Here is a 17,330-nt window from a genome sequence, read left to right as displayed (position 1 = left end):
CTACTCATATATGGAATTTAAGAAACAAAAAAAATGAACAGAGGGGGAAAAAGACAGAGAGAGGCAAACCAAGCAACAGACTCTTAACTATAGAGAGCAAACTGATGGTTACCAGAGGGGAGGTGGGTGGGGGATGGGTGAAATAGCAGATAGGGATTAAGGAGTGCAGTTGTTGTAATGAGCACCGGTGATGTATGAAAGTGTTGAATCACTGTATTGTACATTTGAAAGTAATATTACACCATATGTTAACTAACTGAAATTAAAATAAAAACTTTAAAACAAAAAGATTAATGGATGGGTAGAAGGATGCAGAGATAGGTAGATATGTGATAAAGCAAACATGGCAAAATGTTAATTGTAACATCCAGTTGGTATGTGTATGGATGTTCACTGTAGAGTCCCCTTAACTTTTTTCTATGCTTCAAAGGCATCAAAATTGGCAAAGATGAAGTAAAACTTTCACAGTTTGCAGACGACATGATACTCTATCATGGAACCGACAGACTCTACCAAAAGTCTGCTGGAACTGATACATGAATTCAGCAAAGTCGCAGGGTAAAAATTAATGTACAGAAATAGGTTGCATTTTTATACACCAATAATGAAGCAACAGAAAGAGAAATAAAGAAACTGATCCCATTCACAATTGCACCAAGAATCATAAAATACCTAGGAATAAACCTAACCAAAAATGTAAAAGATCTGTATGCTGAAAACTATAGAAAGCTTATGAAGAAAATTGAAGATACAAAGAAATGGAAAAACATTCCGTGCTCTTGGATTGGAAGAATTAATACTGTTAAAATGTTAATACTACTCAAAGCAATCTACACATTCAATGCAATCCTAATCAAAATTGCGCCAGCATTCTTCTCAACAAGCAATCCTAAAATTTGTATGGAACCACAAAAGACCCCTAATAGCCAAAGTAATATTGAAGAAGGAAACCAAAGTGGGAGGCATCACAATCCCAGACTTTAGCCTCTACTTCAAAACTGTAATCGTCAAGGCAGTATGATTTTGGCACAAAAACAGACACATAGACCAATGGAATAGAATAGAGAACCCAGAATTTGACCCACAAATGTATGGCCAACTAATCTTTGGCAAAGCAGGGAAGAGTATCCAATGGAAAAAAATCTCTTTAACAAATGGTGCTGGGAGAACTGGACAGCACCATGCAGAAGAATGAAACTAGACCGCTTTATTATACCATTCACAAAAATAAACTCAAAATGGATGAAGGACCTGAATGTGAGACAGGAAACCATTAAAATCCTAGAGGAGAAAGCAGGCAGCAACCTCTTTGACCTCAGCCACAGCAATTTCTTTCTCGACACATCTCCAAAGACAAGGGAATTAAAAGCAAAAATGAACTATTGGGATCTCATCAAGATAAAAAGCTTCTGCACTGCAAAAGAAACAAGCAACAAAACTAAAAGGCAACCAACGGAATGGGAAAAGATATTTGCAAATGACATATCGGATAAAGGGCTAATATCCAAAATCTATAAAGAACCCGCCAAACTCCACACCAAAAAACCAAATAATCCAGTGAAGAAATGGGCAGAAGACATGAATAGACATTTTTCTAAAGAAGACATCCAGATTGCCAATAGACACATGAAAAGATGCTCAACATCACTCCTCATCAGGAAAATGCAAATCAAAACCACACTGAAATATCACCTCATGCCAGTGAGAGTGGCTAAGATGAACAAATCAGGAGACTATAGATGCTGGAGAGGATGTGGAGAAACAGGAACCCTCTTGCACTGCTGGTGGGAATGCAAACTGGTGCAGCTGCTCTGGAAAACAGTGTGGAGGTTCCTCAAAAAATTAAAAATAAAACTACCTTATGACCCAGCAAAAGCACTGCTAGGAATTTACCCAAGGGATACAGGAGTATAGATGCATAAGGGCACTTGTACCCCAATGTTTATAGCAGCACTTTCAACAATAGCCAAATTATGGAAAGAGCCTAAATGTCCATCAACTGACGAATGGATAAAGGAGATTTGGTTTATATATACAATGGAATACTACTTGGCAATGAAAAAAATGAAATCTGGCCATCTGCAGCAATGTGGATAGAACTGGAGGGTATTATGCTAAGTGAAATAAGTCAAGCAGAGAAAGACAGACACCATATGTTTTCACTCATCTGTGGATCCTGAGAAACTTAACAGATGACCATGGGGGAGGGGAAGGGGGAAAAATGTTAGAGGGAGGGAGGCAAACCCTAAGAAACTGTTAAATACTGAGAACAAACAGGATTGATGTGGGGTGGGGAGAGGGGAAATTGGGTGATGGGCATTGAGGAGGGCACTTGTTGGGATGAGCACTGGGTGTTGTATGGAAATAAATTATATTTAATATAAAAAATAAAGTTTTCATGCTAAAATATTGGAAAAAATAAATAGCAAAATGGAAAAAAGGACAGCAAATATATTAATGAGAACTGATTATATATTACTAAATGGATTATATATAGTTCATTAAACAACCAGCTTAATCATAAATATATTACCACCACATAATAAATCACAAATAATATATAGGCATACTTTATTTAGGGCTGCCCCAAACAGTGCTAATTTGAAATAGTGATGGTTATCTCAGAAATATTTTAATATTAAAATACATATGTATTCAATAATACATATAAATCCACTTAGTTTTAGAAATTAAGTCATACTCCAACAAATGTAATTTAAATATTGAGGCATGAACTGTCCATGATCTGTTTGCTCTTAGATCCATTCCTTGGCATTCCCTGATTTACTCGGTGTCATAATGGGGCTGACCTGGCAGGATCTTTTCTCAGGCTCCCCTGTCAGCTGGGTTGGGAGGGACTGATAGGAAACAGAAGAGCAGGTAAGAGGAGAGCCTAGGGAGTTTCTCCTCTTCTCTGCCATGGGCAGCATCTTAAGCAGTCGCTGCATCTTCTCTGTGACTCCAGTTCTTATCAGACATACCTGCCATGGTCCCTGCTTTCTCCAGTAATCCTAAACTCTGGAAGCTCATATCACTACCTCCTTCTTTTGTCCCTCCAGCCACAGAAGTGGTAGTGGCTTCTTGCTGCTAAGCTCTTAAGTTGCTTCACCGTCCTCTGTTTAACTGGGCTCTTCTGTTCCTTCTCTACATTGAATTCCCTCTCCTTCAATACTTAGAATGGTCCTGTTTTCCTGATTGATCCCTGCCTGATATATATAATCTTAATGGAGAGGGTACATGGATGGAATATTTTTATTTTTTTTAAACTGAGGATGGACACTTTCCGAAAGAAGGTAGCAAAGAATCAGAAGCTGAAGTTTGCCTGGGAATTGTGGGCATATGGCAGGGGGATGAGTCTGAGCTTTCCTGGCCCTGAAATGAATAGGTTCAGGGCAGGGACACCCATGCAACAGAGTGCAATGGAAACAAAGAAGTATATACATACATTTATTGCAGCACTGAACACTGTGGTAACACAGTTCTTTTAACTTGCATGGAGTGCAACAAATTGAGATCCATCAAAGGCTCGTAGGTAGAGTTGGTGAGTGGGATTCACCACAGCTTGATTGTTCTTTCTTCTGTGACTTTTCTAATGTTATTATTCTGGTAAATGTATTTGATGCATAGGGGCTGATAAAGTTGTGCAAGTAGAAGTGTTGGTATTATGCTGGATGTGTAAAATGCTAATTTTCTGTAGCGGTTGATATAATAAAGGAAATATATGGTATACAGCAGCAGTCCAGTGGGGCTTGCTGGAAATTCTCACAAAATAGAGGTGGCGAAGAGGACTGGTTCTGTAGCCAGACTGCCTGGTTCCAGCCTTGGTACTGCCGGCTCTCCTGTGATGTGTCCTTGGGTAAATTAAGTAACCTCTCTGCCTCACTTTCTTCATCCATACGCTGAGAGTAATCACAGTACCTACTTCATAGGATAATTGTGAAAATAAAATGACTTAGTACATGTGCCCTTAGCATAGCTCTGGAACACTCAGTAAATGTAACCATCACATTATGAAGGGCTCAGAAGCATCACTGTAACCCAGGAGGAAATAATCAGCAAATGTCTGAACAGGTGGTAGGAAATTATGGCCACAGGCATGTCATAACTTCAGGGACTTCAAAGGGAGTGAAACCATAACTGCTGACCTATGATGTAGGAAGTGTGCCTCCCTTCATGGGACCCTTGTGGTAATGTCCCCCTTCAGTGCTGATACAGCTCATGCTCCTTTTTCCGGGAGTGCATTCCACTTGAGAAACAGAGTTCACTTGGAGGTGTGGTTTCCCCTTACTAGATTTTTGGTCTTTTGTATGTCCCCTTACTAGATTTTGGAGACTCCCTTCATCCTAATCTAGTTCTAGATCCCTTTATCAGACTGTAATTTTGTAGTAAATACATATCTTTTTTTATTGTGGTCACCCACACTCAAATTCACTTCCTGTGTTTGTGGAATCTTATTCAAGACTTCGGGAGAAGCAGAGTCCACTTCATGGTCGAGGCCAAAAAGCCAGTTATTTTTCCTCCCTTACAGCTTGAGTTTAAGCTGCCTAACTTCAGCTATAATAGAGTCTGCCCAAGAATTGGAATCTGTGATGAGTTACCTAAAGAAGCAGGGTCAGTTTAGAATTTCTTGTGGTGGTGGGTAGTGCCTGTGGCATCCAGCATCCACTGGTGGTTGTGTCTGCAGTTTTAGCAGAGTTCCCTAAGCTTCAGGTGGTGGCAGTCCAGCTGTGCCATCCAACGTTCAGTGGTGATGGCTTAGCACCTAACCAGGCTATTCCTGGCATGTGGCTTTAGCAGTGGTTCTGGTTACCTATATTTTCCTGGTTTCTTCTGATATTTTAAGCCTAGTTCTTCAGTCTTTGTGTTGATTCTATGAATTACAAAATAGCTTTCAATGGATTTATTTTTTCTTAGTAATTAACCAGGGTTGGCTTTATTGTTTGTCCTGTTCTCCTCCTTCTCCTTCTCCTCCACCTCTTCCTCCTCCTCCTCCTTCTCTCCTTCTCCTTCTCCTCCACCTCCTCCTCCTCCTCCTCCTCCTCCTCCTCCTCCTCCTTCTACTACTACTACTCAATGGCTGCCTGTTTATGTCAGAGCTAATGTATCCATTGTAGAAAAGTCTGACCTTTATCTGTTATAGTTCTTTAAGCCTCAGTTTCTAAAGTACAGGCTTTGTGTACCCAGACATAATCAAGTATGTTTCTTGTCAGAAAGTTGCCATATTACTGCAATATGCATTATTTCTATCCAGCAGATTTCAACTTATCAGACACCTACTGAATATTGTACAAGACAATGGTCAGACTTTGCAGACACAAAGTCAAAGCAGACATGGTTTCTTCATGCTTGTATTTAGAATTAGAGCTGTTTAATTTGTTTTTTCATGGTGTGATTTGGGCAAACCAACTCAGTCATGCCCAAAGGGGAAAAATGAATAGGTAGGATTAAGGGTGGGGAAGGAAGTATAACATGCTGGTTAAAATCATTTTTTTCTTTTAATGTTCATTTATTTTTGAGAGAGAGAGACAGAGTGCAAGCAGGGGAGGGACAGAGGGAGAGAAGGAGACGCAGAATCTGAAACAGGCTCCAGGCTCTGAGCTGTCAGCACAAAGCCCAGTGCGGGGCTTGAACTCAGGAAGCGTGAGAAAAATAATTTATTTTTCTTAATTCATTAATTTAAAATTCCAGTATAATTAACATACAGTGTTATATTAGTTTTGGGTGTACAATTGAACAATTCTATACATTATTCAGTGCTCATGATGATAAGTGTACGCTTAATCCCCATCACCTATTTCAGCCATCCCCCTACCTACCTCTCCCTTGGCAACCACAGTTTTTCTCTATATTTAGGAGTGGTTTTTTGTGTTTGTTTGTTTGCTTATCTTTTTTTCTTTGCTCATTTGTTTTGTTTCTTAAATTCCACATATGAGCGAAATCATATGGTGTTTGTCTTTCTCTGATTGACTTATTTCACTTAGCATTATATTCTCTAGATCCATTGATGTTGCTGCAATTGGCAATATTTCATTCTTTTTTTACAAAAAAAATTATTTTTAGAGAGAGAGAGAGCAAGCAGGTTGGGGGGAGAGGGGGAGAGAGAGAGAATCTTAAGCAGGCTCTGTGCTCAGCATGGAGTATGACGTGGGCCTCGATCCCATGACTTTGGGATCATGATCAGAGCAGAAGTCGAGTTGGATGCTCAACTGACTGAGCCACCCAGGAGTCCCAATTTCATTCTTTTTTTTTTATGACTGAGTAATATTCCATTGTATATCTACGTCACCTCTTCTTTATCCACTCATCAGTCAATGGACACTTGGGCTGCTTCCATATTTTGGTTATTGTAAATAATGCTGCAATAAACAAAGGGATGCATATATCTTTTCAAATTAGTGTTTTCATATTCTTTGGGTAAATACACAACAGTGGAATTACTGGATCATATGTTAATTCTATTTTTAATTTTTTTTTTTTTGAGGAGACTCCATACTGTTTTCCACAGTGGCAGCACCAGTTTGCATTCCCACTAACAGTGCATGAGAGTTCCTTTTTCTCCACATCCTTGCCAACTCTTGTTTTTTCTTGTGTTGTTGATATTAGCCATTCTGACAGGTGTGAGGTGATATCTCATTGTAGTTTTGTTTTGCATTTCCCTGATGGTAAATGATGATGAACATGTTTTCATGTGTCTATTGGCCATCTGGATGTCTTCTTTGGAAAAATGTCTATTAACGTCTTCTGCTCATTTTTAAATTGGATTATTAATTTTGGAGTGTTGAGTTTTATAAGTTCTTTATATATTTTGGATACTAACCCAGTATCAGATATATCAGTATCAGATATATCAGATATCAGATATATCATTCGAAAATATCTTCTCTCATCGAGTAGATTGTCTTTTAGTTTTGTTGACCGTTTCCTTTGCTATGCAGAAACTTCTTTTTTTTAATGTTTATTTGAGAGAGACAGAGAGAGAACACAAGCAGGGGAAAGGCAGAGAGAGAGAGGGCACAGAGGGTCTGAAGTAGGCTCAGTGCTGACAGCAGACAGTCCAATGTGGGATTGACTGTGAGATCATGACCTGAACTGAAGTCAGATGCTTAATTGACTGAGCCACCCAGGTGCCCTGAAGCTTTTTATTTTGATTTAGTACCAATAGTTTATTTTTGCTTTTGTTTTCCTTGCCTCAGAAGACATATTTAGAAAAAAGTTGCTTTGGCCAATGTTGAGGAAGTTATTGCCTGTGCTCTCTTGTGTCATTTTTATGGCTTCAGATTTGACATTCAGGTTTATAATCCATTTTGAATTTATTTTTGTATAAGGTGTTAGAAAGTGGTCCAGTTTCATTCTTTTGCATGTTGCTGTCCAGTTTTCCCAGCACCATTTGTTGAAGAGATTGTCTTTTTCCCATTGCATATTCTTGCCTCCTTTGTTATAGATTAATTGACCATATAATAATGGGTTTATTTCTGGGCTCTATTCTATTGACCTATGTGTCTATTTTTGTGCTAGTACCATACTGTTTTGATTACTACAGTTGTAGTATATCTTGAAATCCAGGCTAGTCGGGATGTGAAGTGATTCCATACAAATTTTAGGATTATTTGTTCTAATTCTGTGACAAATGCTGTTGGTATTTTGATAGGGATTGCATTAAATGTGTGGACTGCTTTGGGTGCTATAGACATTTTAACAATATTTGTTCTTCCAAACTATGAGCATGGAATCTCTTTCCATTTGTTTATGTCTTCTTCAATTTATTTCATCAATGTTTTATAGTTTTCAGAATACAATCTCTTACCTCCTTGGTTGTTTACTACTAGGTATTTTATTATTTTTGGTGCAATTATAAATGGGATTGTTTTCTTATTTCTCTTTCTACTGCTTCGTTATTAATGTATAGAAATGCAACAGATTTCTGTATATTGATTTTGTATCCTGCGACTTTCATGAATTCATGTATCAGTTGTAGTAGTTTTTTGGTGGAACCATTATGGTTTTCCATATACAATATCATGTCATAGCAAATAGTGGAAGTTTTACTTCTTCCTTACCAATTTGGATGACTTTTATTTCTTCTTGCTGTCTAATTGCTGAGGCTAGGGACTTCCAGTACTGTGTTGAATAAAAGTGGCAAGAGAAGACACCCTTGTCTTGTTCCTGATATTAAGGGAAAAGCTTTCATTTTTTCACCTTTGAGTATAATGTTAGCTGTGGGTGTTTCATAAAGGGCCTTTATTATGTTGAGGTGTGTTCCCTCAAAACCTACTTGGTTGAGGATTTTTATCATGAATGGATGTTGTACTTTGTCAAATGCTTTTTCTGCATCTATTGAAATGAATGCATGGTTTTTATCCTTTAAAATTTTTTTTAATGTTTATTTATTTTTGAGAGAGACAGAGTGTGAGTAGGGGAGGGGCAGAGAGAGACACACACACACACACACACACACACACACACACACACACAGAATCTGAAGTAGGCTCCAGACTCCCAGCTGTCAGCACAGAGCCCGATGCGCCAATGTGGGGCTTGAACTCATGAACTGCGAGATCATGACCTGAGCTGAAATCAGATGCTTAACCGAGTGAGCAACTCAGGCACCCTTCTCTTTTTTCTTGCTGATTTGAAGTATCATATTGATTGATTTGCAAATATTGAACCACACTTGCAATCCAGGAATAAATCCCACTTGATTGCGGTGAATGATGTTTTTTTTATGTATTGTTGGTTTCAGTTTGCTAATATTTTGTTGAGAATTTGTGCATCTATGTCCATAAGAGATATTGGCCTGTAGTTCTTTTTCAGGGGTGTCTTTATCTGGTTTTGGTATCAGGGTAATGCTGGCCTCATAAAGTGAATTTGGAATAGTTCTTTTTTTTTGAACTGGTTTGATGAGAATAGGTATTAACTCTTCTTTAAATGTTTGGTAGAATTCACCTGTGAAACCATCTGATCCTGGTCATTTGTTTGGGACTTTTTTGATTACTGATTTAATGTCATTGCTGGTAATAACTTTGTTCAAGTTTTATATTCTTCCTGATTCAGTTTTGGAGGCTATATATTTCTAGGAATTTGTCAATTTCTTCTAGGTTATCCAGTTTGTTGGCATATAGGTTTTCATAATATCCTCTTAAAGTCCTATTTATTTCTGTGGTGTCAGTTATTATTTCTCTTCTTTCATTTCAGATTTTGTTTGAGTCTTCTTTCTTTCTTTCTTTCTTTCTTTCTTTCTTTCTTTCTTTCTTCGTTTGTTTTCGTGTTTTTTTTTTTTTTTTATGAGTCTGGCTAAAAGCTTAGCAATTTTGTTGATTTTTTTTTCAAAGAACCACCTCCTGGTTTTATTGACTTCTACTGTTTCTTAGTTCCTATTTCACTTATTTCTTCTCTAATCTTTATTATTTCCTTCCTTCTGTTTTTGGGCTTTGTTTATTATTCTTTTTGTAGCTCCTTTAGGTGTAAGGTTAGGGCTATTTAAGTGTAAGTTTCTTTGAGATTTTTCTTGCTTTTGAGGTAGGCTTGTATTGCTATAAACTTCCCTCCTGGAACAGCTTTGGCTGTGTCCCAAAGATTTTAGACTTTTGAGTTTTCATTTTCATTTGTCTCCATGTAGTTTTTGATTTACTCTTTAGTTTCATGGTTAACCTATTCATTGTAGCATGTTATTTAACCTCCATGTATTTGTGTTCTTTCCAGATTTTTTCTTGAGGTTGATTTTTTGTTTCATAGCATTGTGACTGGAAAAGATGCATGGTATGACTTCAATCTTTTTGAGTTTGTTGAGATTTGTTTTTTGGACTAACATGTGATCTATTCTAGAGAACGTTCCATGTGCACTTGAAAACAATGTGTATTCCACTGTTTTAGGATGGAATGTTCTCAATATATCTGTTAGATTCATCTGGTCCAATGTGTCACTCAAAGCCACTCTTTTCTTGTTGATTTTCTGTTTGAATGATCTATCCATTGATGAAAGGGGAGTGTTAAGTCCTCTACTATTATCGTATTTCTATCAATAATTTTCTTCATATTTGTTAAAAAATGCCTTATGTATTTGGGTGTCACTATGTTGGGTGCATAAATATTTACAATTGTTATATCTTCTGGTTGGATTGTTCCCTTTATGATTATGTAGTGTTCTTCTTTGTCTCTTGTTATAGTCTTTGTTTTAGTCTATTTTGCCTGATATAAGTTTGCTACGTTGGCTTTCTATACACTTCCATTTGCATGATAAATGATTTTTCCATCCCTTCACTTTCAATCTGCATGTGTCTTTTTTTTTCAAGTTTTAAAACTTTTTATTTGCACATTCAAAAAATTGTATATTCCAATAATTAAAGTTGTTTGAACAAAAAAATGGTTCTGTGATTAAACTGCAAATTACAGCTTGCAGGACACCTTGGGCCAGCTTGGTTTTTACTCTAGATTTCACTCTTGTACCACCCAGCTTCTCTCTTCACCAGCATGCAAGTTCTTTCCCTTCCCAGCCAGCCAGACAAGCAGAAGGGAGAGGTAGGCACGGCCCTTGTTGTCAGTATTTCTTGATTCTTTGATGTAAAAAGGGGCAGCACAGTCATTTAAACTTGATCCAACCTCTTTGCATCTTACAAAGTTAAACAGCTGAAAAAAGTAAAATAAGAAGGCAATGCTTGTGTAATGTACAGTGCATATTGACTGTGCATGCCTCATTATGATTTGCCTGCTTGCTTTTCCTGTTCAGTTGTTTCTTTTGAAGTCAGTGGATTTTTCTTTTGAGTTTCTGTCTTTTTCAGTTTCAACTTATTGAATTTCTCAATCTCAGCCATAATGGGTTTGTCAAACATGGTTTCGGCAGAAAGGAATGAGGTGTGGGAGTGACTGAAGTCCTGTCTGCACAGTGGCTGCTGCATGAGTACCAATCTGCATGTGTCTGCATCTCTCGTAGGCAGCATATGGATGGGTCTTTCTTTTTTTTATCAATTCCATCACCCCATGTCTCTTGAATGGAGGATTTAGTACATTTATATTCAAAGTAATGATTGACAGGTATGTACTTATTGCCATTTAGTTACTTTTTAATGGTTGTTTTCGTAGTTCTTTTCTATTCCTTTCTTCTCTTGCTTTCTTCCCTCATGGTTTGCTGGCTTTCTTTAGTGATATACTTGGATTCCCTTTTTTAAAAAAAATTTGCATATCTATTATCAGTTTTTTGATTTGTGGTTACCTTTAGGTTTATATGAAACATCTTGTGCATATAATAGCCTATGAGTCCATTCTAAAAGCACTACATTTTTACTTCTACCTCCCCATGTTTTATGAATATAGTGCCATACTTTACATGCTTTCATTTTATGAATCCCTTGACTGGGTCAAAGGATATAGATACACCTAATAGATATATTTAATTTTGCTGCTTTTGTGGTTTCTACTTTTCTTGCTCCTGCTTGTGATCTTTCCTTTTCACTGAAAGAATTCCTTTTAATATTTTTTGTAAGGCTGGTTTAATAGTGATAGATTCCTTTAATTTTTGTTTGCCTGAGAAATTCTTTAATTTTTTTTTAAGTAGGATTCATACCCAGGGTTGAACCCCACATGGGGTTTGAACTCACAACCATAAGATCAAGGCCTGAGCTGAGATCAAGAGTTTGATGCTTAACCAACTGAGCTACCCAGGAGCACCTGTCTGAGAAATTCTTTATCTCTCTTTCTATTCTGAACGATAGCCTTGTTGGATGAAGCATTATTCATTGCAGGTTTTCTTTCAGCACTTTGAATATATCATGCCACTCCCTTCTGGCCTGCAAAGTTTCTGCTGGAAAATCATCTGACAGCCTTATGTGGTTTCATGTATCTGTAACTGTTTCTTTTCTCTTGCTGCTTTTAAAATTCTCTCTTCTTCACTAATTTTTGCCATTTTAATGACTGTGTGTCTTGGTGTGGGCTTCCTTGGGTTGATTTTGTTGGTGGCTCTCTGTGCTTCCTGGATCTGGATTTCTGTTTTCTCCCCCAGATCTGGGAAGTTTTCAGCTATTATTTCTTCAAATACATTTTCTGCCCCTCTCCTTTCTCTCTCTTCTCCTTCTGGGATTTCTATAATGTGAATGGTGTTACATTCGATGGTGTTGCTGAATTCCCTTAATCTATTCTCTCTCTCTCTCTCTCTCTTTTAATTAAGTTTTTTTATTTCTCCTATTCAGCTTGATTGCTTTCCATTACTCTGTTCTCCAGGTTGATGATTCATTTTTCTGCTTCCCGTAGTCTACTATTTATTTCCTTTAGTGTATTTTTAATTTCAGCTTCTGTTCTTCATTTCTGATTAGTTCTTTTTCACATTTTCTTTCTCTTTGTTAAGGGTCTCACTGAGGTCCTCCACTCTTCTCAAGTCCAGTGAGTATCTTTACGACCATTACTTTAAATTCTCTATCAGGCATATTACTTATCTCTGTTTCCTTTAGCTTTCTTGCTGTGATTTTTGTCCTGTTCTTTCATTTGGAACATATTCCTCTGTTTCTTCATTTTGTCTAACTCTCTGTGTCTATCTTATGTGTTAGGAAAGTCAGCTACATCTCCTGCTTTTTCAAGTAGTGGCCTTATGAAGAAGAAGTTCTGTGGTGCTCCATAGTGCAGTGTCCTCTGTTCCTCAGAGCCTAGCACTTGAGGGATGTCTTCTATGTGTCTTATACACACCCTACTGTTGTGGCTGAACTGCATTTGCTTCAGTCCAGTCATCTGCAATGGCTCCCTTTGCCTGTTATGGGTAGTGTTTGGTCCCAGTGTTGTTAATGGCCCAATCTGGGGCCACCTTGGGCTTGAGCTGGGTTAGATCAGGTGTTTTCCAGAACTGTGGTTGCACCAAACTGTAGGATGTTCTCACTGTGTTGTTCCTCTGGAGACTTTCATTGGTGGGTGGGGCCTGTAGTCAGACCAGATGTCTGCCCCCAGCCCACTGCTGGGGCTGCGGTCAAATTGGTATGAGTAGTTATCTTCCCCTCTTCCTGGGGCAGGAATAACTGGAGTGGTATTGGCCCATGTTGCTGCTTGCACACTGCCATGCTGTGGTGCCACTCTGGATGGACTTCAGCCAAGGGCAGCTTGAGTGGGGTGATCTCTAGGAGAGCATGGCGGTGGGCTGCATGATGTTATCAAAGTTTGTGTAGGTCTGCTGTGGGAAAACTGGCACTGCTTTGGAAAACTCCTGCTGAGGGCAGGTTGGATAAAACCTTGATATAGAGGTCTGATCAGCCAAGGTTCACATCCCAACTCTTATCTGTAGTGTCAAAAAGACAAATTATTAACCTCTCTAAACCTCAATCTAGTTATCTGTAAAATGGGGAAAATAATACTTATATGTTCATGTTATTGTGAAGTTTAAATGAGATAATGGATATAAAGTGATTAGCACAATGCGTGGTACATGATTAAGTGCTTAGTAAAGTGGTGGCCACATCCACATACTGGAACAGACTGTTCAGAGAGATTGCAGAATTCCTAGGTTAAGTACAACTCTCAAGAGCAGAAACTTTGCCTTGATAGTCTATAGTAGTTTGCATAGTCTCCTTGACCATGAGTCCCTATTTTTTTCCTTTCGTTTTCTAGTTCAATTCTATTATATTATTCTTAAAACCAGTAGTAAGAAATGTATGTTTTCTTCCAGCATGTTTAAGCCACAGTTTTAAATAGAAACAGGAAAGTTTTCTTCTACTTGATGCTCTTTAGCAGTATTTTAGTAGAATTTTTGGCTGCAGCATCACATCGAGGCAGTATCCTTCAGGGAACTTCTCTGTCCTTTTTCTAGGTTGGTGTGGTGTCCTGATACAGACTCGAGAATAGTTTTTCTCTTCAGTTGCATAAGTATGTACTTTACATACATTGAAACCTCTTTGCCTTTTTCCTGCTTACTCATGGGCACTTGCCACTATTTGATATGATAGCCCTGAGTTGTCTGTTTCAAAAGATATTTATGATGCATGAACCTCCCTTCTAGCATTTTTTCCCCATGAGGACCAAGAAAAGTGATTCATTTACCAAATTTGCTATCTGATCTTTTGATGAGTGTACCTTTTTCAGACCTTGATCATTAAATTGTCATTCAGATTCTTCAGCCCACATTTTTTTTTTTTTTTAGTGTGTTGTAAAAAGTGTTTTGTTGCCTTTGGAGTCCTTTTCAAAGCACTTCTCAAATTATATTTGGTCTAGTTTTCAGTTTTTATGGTTAACCTGCTCTGTTTGTGGGTTTCCTTTCCTTTTGTGGGCTACTTTTCTGTTATTAAAGCTGATTTTCTTTTAAACCCCTGTAATTGTTGCTTTGGCCATCAGTCAGACAGGTGGAGTTTTTGTTTGTTTGTTTGCTCTTGGAAGAGTTTTTAATTAAAAAACATGTTTTTTAGTACTCCCTTCCCAATGCTAATTACAATTTTATTTTTGGCTTCTGATGAGGTGTTTGAAAAAAGTCTCTAGGCTTCTATTTAATTTCACTTTTCATTCATTTCTCTCCCTACCCAACTCCTGAATTTGCTTATGTTTCAACCAGTGGAAATGATCCCAAATGAGGGATGTAGACTGAAGTTCTAGTGCCAGGACAGCTTCAAAGTTATTGCGTGACTTTGATTGGGTCATTTGACTACGTGGCTCCCAATTTCTTCATCTGTGAAATGAAAAGAGTTTGTTCATTTACTCAACAAGTATTAAGCAAATGTTAAACTGTAGGCAGTATGTTAGATGCTGGACAATCTGCAATGAACAAAAAAGTCAAGATGCTTCCTGTCATGAAAAGTATATTCTAGTGCCATTAAATGATATAAACTCCAAGGCTCTTTGGAATTTATGGCACTGTATGTGATACTTCCACTTAGTTCCAATTCTCTTTTAAACAGAATAGAAAAAAATATAATATGTCTGAAGTTTGTTTTTGGCTTTTGGGAATTCCTTTGGCTTAAGATAAATACTTTACACTTTGTCCTACAGGGCATTCCATGGAAACCAGTGTGAGATGTTCTTTCTAGAAAAGATTCAAGTCAAAGCTGCATACTATATCCCTCTCTTTTTTTTTTTTTTTAATTTTTTTTTCAACGTTTATTTATTTTTGGGACAGAGAGAGACAGAGCATGAAGGGGGGAGGGGCAGAGAGAGAGGGAGTCACAGAATCGGAAGCAGGCTCCAGGCTCTGAGCCATCAGCCCAGAGCCCGATGCGGGGCTCGAACTCACGGACCGCGAGATCGTGACCTGGCTGAAGTCGGACGCTTAACCGACTGCGCCACCCAGGCGCCCTATATCCCTCTCTTAAAGTGAATCTTAGAACACCTTTGGAAATACACTTCAGAGCTCTGCTTCTTAAAGTACACTAAAAAAAAAGGAATTACCAAGTAATTAAGACTGACCTTTATTTAGATGTGGGAGTCAGCATCAGTGAAAGAGGAAATGAAAGTTTTCTTGGTTGCTGCCTGTATGATAATACTTATTGAGTTATAAAATTGAAATTATCTCTGGACTATAAATATCTTTATTGGGTATCAGTAATAATTATAAATAAGTATGAAGAGAAAATGTATATATTTTATTGTTTGGTTGACAATAAATTATGTGACATATATCTTGGGAAAATATTCAGCTGATAAACTTTTTTTTTAATTCTAGTGTAATTAACATGGGCTGGTAAAGTTTTAAAGTTACTTGCTAATGGAATTTTAGGGCTGCAGGAACTACCACAATAGAAGTTTTTAAAAGAATGTTTAAGCCAAGTCTTCTCTCCTTTTCCCTTCATATCCCTTTTAAAGTGGGCTATTTGTGGGAATGAATATGTCAGGTAGTAAGAAAAGGTTGGAATCATATTGGGGTAATTTTGGAATTATTATTAGAGTAGAGCTACCTGAAAGGATTGTTTATAACGGATAACAGCTGTCAGGAGAAATAAAATAGAATGAAAGATGTAAGCAAAGTGACAGAAAATAACTGATGAGTTGGTGGAAAATTAAGAAAACATCTTGCATGAAAATCAACTCACAACAGGGATTTGCTTGATTTTATGGGAAAAAATTAAATATAGGGGTGCTTGGGTGGCTCAGTTTGTTAAGCTTCTGACTTCAGCTCATGTCATGATCTCTTTGTGGGTTTGAGCCCCTTGTTGGGCTCTGTGCTGACAGCTTAGAGCCTGGAGCCTGCTTTGGATTCTGTGTCTCCCTCTCTCTCTGCCCCTCTGCTGCTTGCTCTCTGTCTCTGTCTCTGTCTGTCTCTCAAAATAGTGAATAAACATTTAAAAAATTTAAATTAATAAAATAGTAAATGTTAATTTTTGTCTGTTTCTCAAATTCTGTCTTATCCAGGGTGATAATTCTTGTGTCAACCCTGAATTATCACTGTTGTATTTTTTCTGTTCATGAATTTGTGTTAAATTTTATTAATATTATAGCTCTAATTTAATCTTTTTCCTTAGATTAATCTTCTAAAACTTCAGGAACAATAATCACAGTTACTGAAAGAAAGTAGAACCCAGTATTCTGAAAATGTTCATGCATATACATCATTATACATACACAGAGATAACCATTAAAAAATACAAAGTAGTGCCAAAGGAAAAAGGAGGGAAAGAGATTTTAAGTTTTCAGAGGAGGGTAAGAATACTTCCATACTGGAAGGAAAGGGAAAAATTTGTATGTAAGATTGGTACTGGTCTTAAAAGACAGTAAAATCTGGGCACTCAGAGATGTAGCGAACACTTTCTAAGTGGAAGGAATAGTAGAGCTATAGATAGAAATTATATTGACTTGGAGTTAACTGAAATTTGGTTCAATTTTCTTTAATTCTTAGTTTCATCTGTAAAAATTGGAATAATAATATCAAAACCTTGCTGTGCGGTGGTTGTGAGATACAATCAAGTGGACACTTCTAGCAAAGTTCCTGACAAAGAGTGGACAAAAACCCTCCCTTCCTTTTAAATGTAACTGTGGAGGATATTCAAGACCAGTTAAGAAGTTTGGGGGAGCCTTAACCCTGCTGCCACTATTTACTAGCTGCATTACCTTGGGCAAGTTATTTAACTTTCCTCAGTCTCCATTTTCTCATCTCTAACATGGGGGTAATAATAATACCAATTTCATAGTTGATGTAAGGAGTGAAGGAGTTAGTTTATGTAAAGGACTTATAAAATATTTGGACTAAGAATGCCATTGTTAACTATTGTTACTATTTTTCATGGGCTCTGAGGAACAAGTGAACGTTTTTGAGTCGGGGGTGGGGGAGAGTGACTGACTCAATCTTTTCTTTAGAAAAGTCAATGTGTTGGTTTATGAATAGGAATTTGGTGGTGAAGGATTAGGGAGAGACTGAAAGTGAGGAAGGCTAGTTAGGGGAT

At 37.6% G+C, this 17,330-nt stretch overlaps 1 protein-coding gene and 1 long non-coding RNA gene across 2 annotated transcripts in view; one reads left to right on the top strand and one right to left on the bottom strand.

Moving 5' to 3' along the window:
• Window positions 1-17,330, top strand: part of LOC121034740 (uncharacterized) — a 490,191-nt gene that overhangs the window by 56,768 nt on the left and 416,093 nt on the right. The window lies entirely within an intron of this gene.
• On the bottom strand, window positions 10,277-10,905 carry LOC121034739 (thymosin beta-4, Y-chromosomal-like). Its single transcript, XM_040481810.1, has one exon. The coding sequence runs from the start codon at window positions 10,890-10,892 to the stop codon at window positions 10,692-10,694; it is 201 nt and encodes a 66-aa protein (XP_040337744.1). The 5' UTR covers window positions 10,893-10,905; the 3' UTR covers window positions 10,277-10,691.

Source organism: Herpailurus yagouaroundi, unplaced genomic scaffold (assembly GCF_014898765.1).
Source record: "Herpailurus yagouaroundi ecotype Mexico unplaced genomic scaffold, PumYag 160, whole genome shotgun sequence".
NCBI classification, from domain to species: Eukaryota; Metazoa; Chordata; class Mammalia; order Carnivora; family Felidae; genus Herpailurus; species Herpailurus yagouaroundi.
This window is presented reverse-complemented; position numbering and strand designations above follow the sequence as displayed.